Raw genomic sequence first — 13,301 nt, 5'->3', positions numbered from 1 at the left:
CACTAACTAACTACAATCATAGGTAGGTAACCAAGATCACCTCTTAAGCCCCAGAGAGGTTGTAAAATAAAAACATTAAAGTTTCTCCACATGGTTATTATGAGAATTAAACTGGGTAGTAGAACTCCTGACTCACAATAGAAACCCCATAATTGTTAATTCCCTACCGTCATTTCCCATTCTAGATACACAATCTAGTGAAAGTCATCTGTGTCCCAAAGTGCTAGCAAATAAAATAATAGGTGTTTTTAGTGCCAAACATTTACCTAAGGCTGGCACCTTTGAGATCCTTTTTTGCCCATGGTTGAGTCTTGCTCTGTCATCAAAGTATACGATATTCACACACAGATCAAACTTCAAAGGTTTGGGGAATTTGAGAAATTGAGAACTCTGTCCTATCTCTCATCTCTACCTCCCTCAAGAGATATGGTGTTCACTGAAGAAGTTGTAAGTGGCCTTGTGGGTGTCCATCTTGCCTTGTGGTCACATCTTTGAGGCAGGCACAGGTGACAAAGTGATGCTGGTGTGAATGGATCAGTCTTTCAAGATATTTGATGATTTCATAGTCAGGAAGAGTGAGACTGGTCATGTTCAAGCCCAACATTTGAGAAACAACCTCCCTGAAGTCCACCAGCTGCAATGTCAAACAGAACCACAATGATTGAGAGAACAAAATGTACCAACACAGCTAGACCAAATGCAACCCAAACATCTGTGGAAAACCCAAGTTTGCATGAGCTAGGCAATTTACTTACTCTCATTACTCTGTGATTAATTCTCTCATTTATGGAAGGAGGAGGAGGAGGAGGGGAGGGGGGAGGAGGAGGGGAGGAGGAGGGGAGGGGGGGAGGAGGAGGGGAGGGGGGAGGAGGAGGGGAGGAGGAGGGGAGGGGGGGAGGAGGAGGGGAGGGGGGGAGGAGGAGGGGAGGGGGGGAGGAGGAGGGGAGGGGGGAGGAGGGGGAGGAGGGGGAGGAGGGGGAGGAGGGGGAGGAGGGGGAGGAGGGGGAGGGGGAGAAGGAGGAGAAGAAGAGGAAGAACAAGAACAAGAAGAAGAGGAAGAGGAAGAAGAGGAAAAGGAAGAACAAGAAGAAGAGGAAGAGGAAGAAGAGCAAGAGGAAGAAGAAGAGGAAAAGAAGAAGAGGAAGAAGGAGGAGGATGGGGAGGGGGAGGAGGAGAAGGAGAAGAGGAAGAAGAGGAGGAGGAGAAGAAGGCTAGCCTGTTAAATTACCTCTAAAGTCCTTTCAGACACCAACCTTCAGCAACTGCATAACCACTTTTCTGATGAGCCAATTAATATGGTATCGGCTACCAAATCAAGAAGCCCAGTTCAGCAACTATGAATGAGATTCTGGCCTTGATAAGATTTCATTTTCCCACTTCCAGGGTGAATGACTAACCATATCTTTTTCCCAGGGCTGTTCTGAAATTTGGATCAAATGAAACAATGACTGTGTATGTGTTCTGCCTACTAGGAAATGCTCTACAATTGTTGGTGTGGTTGTGTCTCGTGTTATAAGCATTTATGCACTGGGATGTTAACTGGGCAATGAACCTCTTAAACAAAAGGAAGAACAAATGGCAAAAAAAAAAAAAAAAAGTATGAGCTGATGAAAATGGAAGACTTCTAAGTGTTGATCAAATCACATCACACAGATTACCACCTCACAATCCACAACACTGGACTCTCTGGGACAATTATTTGTCCATCACAAAAGGAAAAATGAGAGTTGTGGAGCTAGAGAAAATAGGCAAAATGTGCCTTATACCCCTTCAAATTCTCATTGACTGGTTGCTGTGATTCTAGGCAAAAGCAGAAGCAGATCAACTAGATATGGCCAGACAACCCCTCTCCATTTTAGAAAAGGTGTGATCCAATCCGAAGGCAGATGTTTCCTCCAGGAGAAGTGCCTTCCAAACATCCTCATCATGTGCTCATTCACTTACCAGCATCCTTCCTATGTTGAATCCAACTTGGGAAACAGAACACTCTTTCCAGCTTAGTCTCCCTGATGAAAATGTTTTCCGCAAACTTTTCCACCCTTTTGAGTATGGCCAATGCTCTTAATTGGTGAGAGGTTTCCTCTGAGACCACTCACTCTTAGAGTTTGGCCTTCCTCAACTCAGCCTGACACATGAGCCAAAGCAGAGGCAGCCAAAGAGAAAAACTATCCTCGGATCAGAGTCCACTCTGTGCCCTTTTGAGCTGCAGAAAGAGACTGAGATAAAAGCCAAAAGCAGGGGTCAGGCTGCCCAGGACATGTTTTTTTATGCCTGACCTCCTGATGGGCTCACCAGATAAAACTCCTCCTTGCAACCAGTGGGCGCATGAGTTCTATTTTATGGTTTACATCTGGGCTTGGTCGGCCATCAGGTCTGGGTGCCACTGTTTGAGAACTGGGATTGTTTCCTGCAATTCATCTCTGCTGGAGATAAAATTTCCCTCCTGAGGCTGCAGCCCTGGATAACGTTAGAAGATCTGGGATAACGCTAACTTCAGAGGCAATCAGCAAATATAATAAAAACCTCTTCACAACCAGAACCTGGCTTTTCACAGGCTTTGCATGGCTTTGATACAAATGTCTTTTTCTTTGCTACAGTTCGCGCCATGAAAATGTGAATTGTTTTTCTTAGTGGAGTAAATCATAATGGTTCTTTTTATGCCAAAAAGATGGAAGAAGACAGATAGATCGGTTAGAATGATATAGAAAGCTTGATAAATTGGTTATGAAGAAATGTATGAATAACTATCAAGCTTTTGAATTACCCCATCTTTCCTAAATAGGGTTCCACTGCCAGATTTCTACCCACCTGCTTTTCTCTCTTTTCTGATCTTCCAGAGATTGTTTTAATGTCTTCATTTCACTGGTTACCACTTCTAGCATGTTCCTGGCCCTCTCTTCACTCGCCTTAGTTCCATGCTCTGTAGTCTCCAATTCTGATTTGACAGACAGTAGCTTTTCCTCAGCTTTCTCCTTCATCTTTTCCAGTTTGTCTCTGGATTTATTTAGGTCTTCAATGGCTTTGGTCTGTTCCAAAGTTTTAATCTAAGCAGTCAAAGAGAATGCTGATAATTTCTTCAGCATTTATTTAGGAAAATTGTATAAACAAGATAAATCAGAAGTCAGTGGGGACTTCCTGGTGGCACAGTGGTTGGGAGTTCACCTGCCAATGCAGGGGACACAGGTTAGATCCCTGGTCTGGGAAGATCCCACATGTCGCGGAGCAACTGGGCTCGTGTGCCACAACTACTGAGCCTGCGCTCTAGAGTCCCCGAGCCACAACTACTGAAGCCCGCGCACCTAGAGCCCGTGCTCCACAACAAGAGAGGCCACCGCAGTGAGAGGCCCGCCCGTGAGCTGCAGTGAAGTGGCCCCCGCTCGCCGCAACTAGAGAAAGCCCGCACGCAGCAACGAAGACCCAACACAGCCGGAAATAATAAAATAAATAATAAAATTTTTTTAAGTCAATGAAATTCATTTAACAACTCTTTTCATGAATAAAGAATGGAATCCAACCCAGTTATACAGACTCTGCTAATCATATAGACTGGACGAACATGTCTTAAAGCAGTTATAATTTATGAGCAAATATGAGAGTATCATTATGTGGAAGATTGATGAGATGAAATGGTAGATAGCATGATTCAGGGGTTAAATGTTAAAACGAAGTCTGTGGTACTCACACATAGACTCTACCGGGCTCCACAGGTAAAGCAACTTGCACTTTTTACCCCTGCCAAGGGGTCATCCCTGGTATAAAAACATTAGAAAGAGCAAAATGTCTCCCGTTTTGGTGATTTACCACAAGGAAGCCCCACTCAAAGTCTCCTAGGCAAGTCATCAGTGCTGTGAGGGAAATGAGCAGTTTTTCTGAAAAAATGTCTTCTGACTTCACCAATGAATACGGGAACTAGGAGGCGGCCACAGCATTCACTGCAGGCAGGAGGGAAGGGTGGTACCTCTCTCTCAGAAGCTATCCCAGGACCTTAAAGCCAAAACAGAGCACCCTCAAGTATGAGGCACATTTTCTTTATTAGTTTAGTATTTAAAATTTTACCAGATCTGCCGACAAAAAGAATTTGAGTCCAAGGGATGAAGCTCTGATAACATACTATAGCATGGATGAACTGTGAAGACATCGCTATAAGTGAAATAAGCCAGACACAAAAAGACAAATATTGTATAATTCCACTTCTGTGAGTTACCTGGCATAGGCTAATTCATAGAGCTAGAATGTGGAACAGAAGTTACCAGGAGCTGAGGGAATGGGGAGCTCCTGTTTAATGGGCACAGAGTTTCAGTTTCAGATGATGACAAAGTTCTGGAAATGGATCGTGGTGACGGTTGCACAACAGTGTGAATGAACTTAATGTCACTGAATTGTACATGTAAAAAAAAAGGTAAAATTTTATGTTCTGTATATTTTACCACAATTTTAAAAAAGAATTTGAGGTAGTTTTGCATAATTAGACACAAAATTTTTTAACTGACCGTTCAAAATAAATATGAATGAGCTACCACTTATCCACTGGATGAATATAAGCAAAAAGGTAGGCAGTAACAGGTGTTGGTAAGAAGTGGGGAAACTGGAACCCTCCTACACTGCTGGTGAGAATGCAAGATGGTGTAACTGCTGTGAATAACAGTTGGCCAGTTTTCAAATTGTAAACATAGAGTTGACTTATGACCCGGCAATTCCACTCCAAGGTGCATATATCCAAGAGAACTAAAAACTTAGGTCCACACAAAGCCGTCACAAGAATGTTCGTAGCAGGACTCTTCATAATCACAGAAAAGTGAAAACAGCCTAAATATCCATCAATGGATGAGTAGATAAAAAAGCTATACTACATCCATGCAGTAGAGTATGACTCAGCAATAAAAAGGAACGTAGTACTGATACATGTTACAACGTGGATGAACCTTGAAAACATTGTGTTAGGGGAAGTAACTCAGTCACAAAAGGCCACTTATTATATGATTCCATTTATATGAGAGATGCAGAAAAGGCCAGGAGTTGGTGGGAGTCGAAAATGGGGAGTAACTGTTTCCCATTTCTTTTTCAGGTAATGAAAATGTTCTGAAATTAGATAGCAGTGATGTTTATAAAACTCTGTGAATATACTAAAAACTACTGAATTGTACACTTTTAAAGGGGTTTTATGATATGTGAATTATATCTGGATAAAGCTGTTATTGGAAAGTACATTTACAAAGAAGCCTTTAAATGCATCAGAAGAAATTCCTTTGAAATAAAGAAGTACACGTGGGATGGACAAAGTGCAAATACCAGCAGAGCTCTGAATTTAGTTCTAAGCCTCCTAACAGTTCAGACAAGGCCTACAGGCATATTCTCAAAGAAAAAGCATAAATTTGTTTTAATTTTGTTGAAAATCATTTAAAGGTTACATCTGAAAGTAATAAAAAGATACCAAATAATGAGCGTTTGCTGATTTCTCCCTTCCCCTTTCATTTTATCCCTTCTTTCCTAAGAAGGAAAGATGCTTTCTTGCTGCATCTACTCCCATCCTGTTGTTCCCAGGACAAATCTGAGTAACGGGGAGAGTGTTGGGGAAGAAGAAAGCCTGAGAGACTAAGTTGATCTACCCGATAAAAAGCTCAGAGAGGAGTGGGAAGAAAGAGTCTCTGTTAACTAGGCTGCAGGAAGTGTTTCTGGAAGAAACTTGGGATGATGGAAGAGGGACTTGTGAGGAGATATAGGTGTCATGCAGCAAGGAAACGAGAGAGAGAAAACAATGGAAAGACGCTTTAAAATACTGCTACTCTTGATGAATGAAATCCTCCCTTTGTTTTTATTTTTTCCTTTTTTTTTTGAGTAACAATAATAAAGCAACATTATCATTTCGTTTCTGGACTGCTGATTATTTATTGATGAAGGATTCTGAGATTGTTGCAATTTACCCAGGCTACATTTGGAGGCTACTGTCAGAGATTAAAATCTTGACCGAGTCTCGGGGTTAGAGCTCATCTTCATGGAGACTGAGTTCCAGAATTATGGCGTAAGGAGCACAAGCTGACCTGACCTAAACTCTGAAGGGTCCTCCAACACTTCTGGAAAGTCACAGGAATGGTAGAAGCTATTCTAAGATTGGAATTATGACATGATATGGAGGAAAGGTGCCTGCTTGGGAAATGGATGTCCAGATGGAAAATCAGATTTATACTGTCTGGGTAATGTCACTAAACTGAGAAAGGTTGAGTCAAATACCTAAACTGGAAACTTGTTTTTACCTACTATCACACACACAGATTCTTAAGAAATTAAATTCCTTTCCAGGCAGAGAGGAAGTCAATGGCAGACACTCTTGGACAAGTTCCAAACTTTTGAACTGGCTCCATGCAGGAGAGAGGAAATCTCTTGGGAAACTGACAGCTGCTTGCAATCCAGAAGGTGTAAGAACAACTGCTGTAGCTTGGGAAATATGCAGAAAATAAAATGCCAGCAACAGCTGTAGGAAGGGATTCTGAGTCAGCTTTTTCGTCAATGAACCAGCACCAGTAGGGCAAGCACTTGAGACAAGGAAATGGTGCCCACGAAGTGCAGGTCTACAGGGCTGACCTTGGAGATCATTCATGGATTCCAAGTTATCAAAACCCATATTTGAACGTGGACTGTATATTAGTACGAGTATATTAGAATATTATCTCAGTGTAGATTCCTGAGTGTAACGATTGCACTGTGGTCACACAGAAGAATTCTCTTGTTCTTAAGATATACCTGGTAAGTATTTAGCGATGAAGTGTCATGATGTCTGCAACTTACTCTCAAATGGTTCCTCTCTCTGTCTCTCTGTATCTCTCTGTCTCTCTGTCTCTCTCATTAGGCAAAATATAACAATAAGTAAAATGTTAACAATCTACATGAAAAGTAAAAGAATGTCTGTTATGCTATTCTTGCAACTATTCTATAGATTTGAAATTTTTCAAAATAAAAAATTGAGAAGGGAGCTTTCCCATGAGTGATCGATACATATATAATGCATCCTATCAGTAAAAAAATTCTGAATATACACGTACATTTATTTATAAATTATATGAACAAGTGCTCTAAATAATATATTGTGTAGATTTTCAAATATTTTACAAATAGGGAAATTAGATGGGCGAAATCAATATCAATTTTAAAACAAGGTTATCTCCCTTTAAAACATAAAAATTCCCTTCACATGCCAACTACCTCAGTGCTGCAGAGAAAACATGGGGCAAAGCAAGAAGTTTCTGGGATTGCTATGTTGCATTATAAACCTTATATTAACAGAAGAGGAGATACATTCAGCCTTTCTACTCAGATTGGAAGAACATTTACAGTGGGCCATCTACCAAAGGAGATGGAACACAGCTTGGAGAGTTAGAAGCACATAAATCAAGTCCTAATGAGAAAAATTTATAGCCAAGAATTTCTCAAAAATATGAGACTTTATCACAGTCCTGAGGGCTGCCTGAATTCTTGTTGTCAGGGAGAAAGTAATGGACTCCAAGCCAAGCCACCAGGACCGAACTGGGAGCCAGCAGTAAGAAGTAGGCCTCAGCCTCCTAAGTCAAATCCAGCAAACGAGATTGCTGGGAGGATGGGGGGTGGGGGGTGGGGGGTGGGGAAAGGGGGGCCAAAGGCAAATGGGTTTCTTAGTCCAACTAAGGGAGCTTATCAGATCCAGCCCAGAGTTCAGTGAGAGACTGTGCCCACAATTTTTTCCCAGTGGGACAGAGATGGTCATAAAAAAGATTGATGTGCCACCCAGACCCCAGAGAGGATGGACCAGCTTCTGAGGCTGCTTCCCTTCCAGTGAATACCATATCTGGCATCTGCTTCCTTGAGGGAAAGCATTTCAAATCTGGTGAACAATTCTCTCGTGTTATAAGGGCCAAAGACCCTGAAAGAGAAGGTGATTAAACGTAAAATCGGACCCGTTGAATCTGCCAGAGGATCTAAATTCTCCACCTGGAGGGTTTTTAGGAGATCGCACTGAAAATAGGACCCTGCGGGAGCCAGGCACTGCAAGAGGGCTCTCTAAAGGGGGTGGGACAGCAGCGGGGGAGGGTTGCCCAATGATGCTGTGCCCCTCCTCAAAGAACCACAGAGATTTCACTAGGAGGGAACCATAGCAGAAATCAAAGGAAGATGCTCCACCCTGCAAGCTGAGCACACCCCAGAGCCCTCCGCAGCACCTAGGAGGTTCTTTCTCACAGGTTCTGCTTGATGTACACATTCAAAGTGGGGCGAGTTCAGGGCTAGTCAAGGTCAATGGATCTACATAATCAGAGCTGAGGTCAAGATGGTAGGTTCGGGGAAAATAATATAAAGAAAGGCCACACTGGCTAGACTGAAGAAAGTTCTGGAGTGTGGGAGGAGCATGGGAAGCAGCTATCTTATGTGGGAGATTATCAAGAAAGTTAGAAAGCACAAGAGAGCTTTTCCGGTGGCTGAAGAATGTTATCCTCTTTGGGTGTTTCCTTGAGAGACTACAAGGAAGATAATAATGGCTTTCCACTAGTTTTTGGTTGTCTGACTACCAGTTTTTGGCCACAGCTCCCTACTAAGATTAAGCCACATGGTACAGGCTGAAAGCTCACCACCAAATATCTATTCTTCCTTTTTTTATTACTTCCCAGAATAAAGACCCATTTCTTAGGCTGACTTTATCTAACTGAGCCCCAGGGACTAAGTTCCAGCCAACGAAGACTAAGAAGTGTTGTATTGTTCCTGGAAAGTGGCATACAGGATATCCTTCCGCCTTTCCTTTGGCCTGCTGCCTGGAATGAGGCCAGAGCCCCAGCAGCTAGCTTGCACTAAGAGGTGACATTGAGGAGGAAAGTTATTGCTGGATGGTGAAGCAGAAAAAGAGAACAAGCCAGGCTCAGCGATGAACATGAAGCTATCCTACTAAACATGGAATGACTATGTCCATGCTTCTTTGCAGTGAGAAAGACGTAAACATCTTCCCTGACCAAGCCACTGTTACTGTCTGTTTCAATCTACTCAGCTGAAACTATTCATAACCCATGCTGGCTACACAGCAACTGGCGTCGCATGAGTTACACAAAGAACTGGAGTTCTGCCACATGACTTCAGTGCCTGCATTTGCACTTGTGCATAAGGCGATGCTTCTGCCAATTAGTAGCAACACTTTAATTATCCTATAGGTTAATGAAGAAAGAGCAAAGGTAGAGTTAATACATAACTAATGCGTTCATGCCAACTGGAGGCCAAATTATGTTACGGTGTCTGTACAAGCAAAGTAAATGCAGTAGCAAAATAAAGCACATGGTAGAATAATCAATCACTCCATCCTTAGACGACATAAACTGCAGGCATGCCAAACTAAAAGGAGCCCATGTCACAAGCAGTCAGTACTACACATTCTTACTAATGGTGATTTTAGGGAACTGAAATCTAGCATACTGAATTAATATTGCTAATTTTTAAATTCTATTTTCATACTTTGTTTTTATTTCTAAATTGGTTTGGATCTTATAATGGTAAAAATGTAATGAGATTAAGAAATTTCTAGGGACTTCCCTGGTGGTCCAGTGGTTAAGAATCCACCTTCCAATGCAGAGGACATGGGTTCGATCCCTGGTCAGGGAACTAAAATCCCACATGGCACAGGGCAACTAAGCCCGCGCGCCACAACTACTGAGCCTGCGCACCCTAGAGCACACGCGCCCCTACTAGAGAGCCCACGTGCTGAACAACTGAGCTCGGGCACTCTACAGCCCGCATGACACAGCTAGAGAGAAGCCCGCATGCCACAACGAACATCCCGTGTGCTGCAACTAAGACCCAACACAGCCAAATAAATAAATAAATAAATATTTTTTAAAAAAGAAATTTCTATATAGTGTTGTTTGTACAAATATAAGCAGTATTATAATAAAATTATTTTGATTCAACAGAGAGGGGAAATCTATGCAAGAATATTTTTCTTTCAAAAAGACACTTCTACAATATTTATGTTTTCCTGCCAAATTAAAATTTAACAGATCGTCTGGAAAGATCTGCTTCTTCCTGGTTTAGAATTTAGAAGGAAATTTAATACAAGGGTCTTAAAGAAGAAGACTTGGGTAACCTAGGAGTCAAGGTCTTCAACCATGTTTTGCAACAGTCATAGAAATGCATACAAAAACATGAACTCAAATGTTCAAGACAGCCTTATTCATCATAGACCAAAACAAAAATGGAAACAATCCAAATGCCCATCAAATACTGAATAAACAAAATGTGGTAAATCTATACAATAGAATATTATTCAACCATTAAAAAACTGTAATGGTTAACTTTATGTATCAATTTGGCTGGGCCACAATACTCAGATATTTGGTCAAAGATTATCATGAATTTTCCGAGGGTGTTTTGGCATAAGATTAACATTGCCCTTCCGTAATGTGGGTAGATTTCATCCAATCAGCTGAAGGCCTGAATAGAACAGAAGACTGACTTCCCCTGAGCAAGAGGCAACTCTGCCAGCAGGCAGCCTTTGGACTTGAACAGCAACACTAGCTCTTCCTGGGTTTCCAGCTTGCTGGCCAATCCTGCAGATTCTGAATTTGCCAGCTTCCATACTCATGTGGGTCAATTCCTTAAAATAAATCTGTGTGTGTGTGTGTGTGTGTGTGTGTGTGTGTACATCCAACTAATTGGATGTACACACACACACACACAGATTTAGAACTCTGACTAATACAGGAATGAAGGACTGATCACAATATGGGTGAAACTTGAAAACATAGTAAATGAAAGAAGCTATGGGCAAAAGGCCACATATTGTAGGACTCCATTTATTTGAAGTGTCCAGAATGGGCAAATCCATAGAAACAGAAAGTAGATTACTGGTTTCCAGAGTTTAGGGAAAGGATAAATATGGAGGTTTTTTATTTTTGTTTTTTGTTTTTGGAGATGAGGGGATGATGGACATGTTCCAGAATTAGGGAATGGTGATAGCTTCACAACCTTGTCAATATACTAAAAGCTACTGAATTTTGTACTTTGAAAGAGTGAATTTTGGGAGCTCCCTGGTGGCCTCGTGGTTAGGATTCCGGGACTTCACTGCCATAGCCTGGGTTCAACCCCTGGTTGTGGAACTGAGATCCTGCAAGCCACAGGGTGTGGCCAAAAAAAAAAGTGAATTTTATAGCATGTGAATTATATCTGTTTTTTAAACAAAACACATAAAAATGTGTCCAAATTATTACTTTGTATCGACCCTCTCTAAATGGTGAAATTAATGCCTAATTTATAAAAGTGCCCCCCCTCACCCCACAAAAGAGATGTCCACCCAGAACCTCGGAATGTAGTCTTATTTGCAATTTGCAGGTGTAATTAAGATAAGAAGCTCGGGGCTTCCCTGGTGGTGCAGAGGTTAAGAATCTTCCTGCCAATGCAGGCGACATGGGTTTGAGCCCTGGTCCAGGAAGATCCCACGTGCCGCAGATCAACTAAGCCCGTGAGCCACAACTACTGAGCCTGTGCTCTAGAGCCCACGAGCCACAGCTACTGGGCCAGCGAGCCACAACTACTGAAGCCCGTGTGCCTAGAGCCCGTGCTCCACAACAAGAGAAGCCACCACAATGAGAAGCCCGCGCACCACAACCAAGAATAGCCCCCGCTTGGCGCAACTAGAGAAAGCCCGCGCACAGCAACGAAGACCCAATGCAGCCAAAAATAAATTAATTAATTAAATAAAATTTTTTTTAAAAAGATAAGAAGCTCAAGGTGAGATCATCCTGGATTAGGGTGGGCCCCAGATCCAGTAATGGGTATTCATATAAGATACAGAAAAGGAGAGACATACAGAAGGGAAGGTCACATCAAAATGGAGACAGAGGTCAGAATTATGCAGCGGTATGCCAAGGATTGTAGGCCGAAACCGGCAGCCAGGAGAAAGGCATGGAATGGTTCCCCTTAGAAGCTCCAAAAAGAACCAACCCTAGCAACACCTTGATTTCAGACTTCTGGACTCCAGAATTATGAGAGAATAAATGTCTGTTGTATTAAGCCACTCTATTTGTGGTACTTGGTTACAGTAGCCCTAGGAAACTAACACAAGAAGGTCATTTTTGCTAACGTCAGAAATACTGCTTTATGGATAGTAAAATTAACACAGGGACAAGCATAGGTGATGTACAAAGATGGAGAATTGATACCATCAGTCTGTCTTGAATACTAATATGTCTCAAATAAAACAATAAAAAGCTGTTTTGTAGTTGAAATCTTACAAATTCATGAATTTAGCATTTACTGTATTAGTAAGTTATAGAGACCTCTATTCTCTAGTGGCAGGCAGACTTTGCACTCTACTTAAATGTTTAGGGGTCTGAGTGATTGCTGAGTCAGTCAAATCCACTCTCTTCTATACCTTACCTGTAGAAATAAGTGCATCTCTTTATGCAAAATAAAACAACAAATTAAACACACAAGCCAACTTTATTTACTTTCCTGTCTCTCCTTCCCTTTTCATCCAAGTATTCCAGAAGACTAGGCCGCCATCTTTGTTTCTACTTCTCTTTCATTTCTCAGCCTACTGAAACTTAGCTTTTTGTCAGAGCCTTCACTCACTACCACCATGATCTGCTATTATACACACTCAAGCCTTAGATGTCCCAAAGCCAAGTGTAGCAAATAGTCATTCAGTCTTCATCTTACTGCTGCACTTGATGCTGTTGATCACAGCCTTATTCTGGAGTCCCTTTACTCTCCTCATATCTCTGTTTCTTTTTAGTCTTTTCCTGACAATTTCACTCATCTTCCTGAAATTCTCCTGTGGTTCCCCAGGACCCAGATGAAAAGTCCAAGCATCCTAGCATGACACACGAGGCCCTGTGTGATCTGGCCCTGTCCTCTGCCCAGTTTCTTCTCCCACTGCTCCAACACGCAGAAATTATCACGGTGTTAGCAGCAGCCAATCAGAGTTTCTATTCACCTGCTTATTGCATTTAATTATCACTCATTTTCATTCTCTTCTCCAATCTGTCTGTATTTCAGTTATTCCCATTCTACCTCCACAATGTTTACCTGTCCACGTCACCTATATGATCCACTTTCTTCTTTAACTTAACCACCTTTTTAACTTAAAGGAATTTAATTATTTTAAAGGGAATTTTATATGATTTCAACAGAATATGCCACAAATGGGAGATAACAATAAAACAAACACTGTATTAACAATAAAACAAAACAGTATTAGTAGGTACTATTGCTGGTACTCAGCACTGAGCATAAGGCTTATTCTTTGTTTAAAAGGTAGACCAGCAAGTGTTCTAGGACATAATAATCTCTAAGATTGT

The 13,301-nt window shown here is 41.7% G+C and overlaps 1 protein-coding gene across 1 annotated transcript in view; it reads right to left on the bottom strand.

Annotated features, from left to right (window-relative positions):
- Positions 1 to 433: 433 nt before the first annotated feature.
- The window catches only part of CCDC170 (coiled-coil domain containing 170), a 72,523-nt gene continuing 59,655 nt past the window's right edge, over positions 434 to 13,301 (bottom strand). Inside the window, 3 exon segments of the mRNA XM_059083200.2 lie at positions 434 to 634; positions 2,809 to 2,828; positions 2,831 to 3,044. Of these exon segments, the coding sequence (XP_058939183.1) occupies positions 434 to 634; positions 2,809 to 2,828; positions 2,831 to 3,044 (435 nt within the window).

This window comes from Kogia breviceps, chromosome 13 (assembly GCF_026419965.1).
Source record: "Kogia breviceps isolate mKogBre1 chromosome 13, mKogBre1 haplotype 1, whole genome shotgun sequence".
Lineage (NCBI taxonomy): Eukaryota > Metazoa > Chordata > Mammalia > Artiodactyla > Physeteridae > Kogia > Kogia breviceps.
Note: the sequence above shows the minus strand (reverse complement) of the source record. Positions and strands in the feature narration are given on the sequence as shown.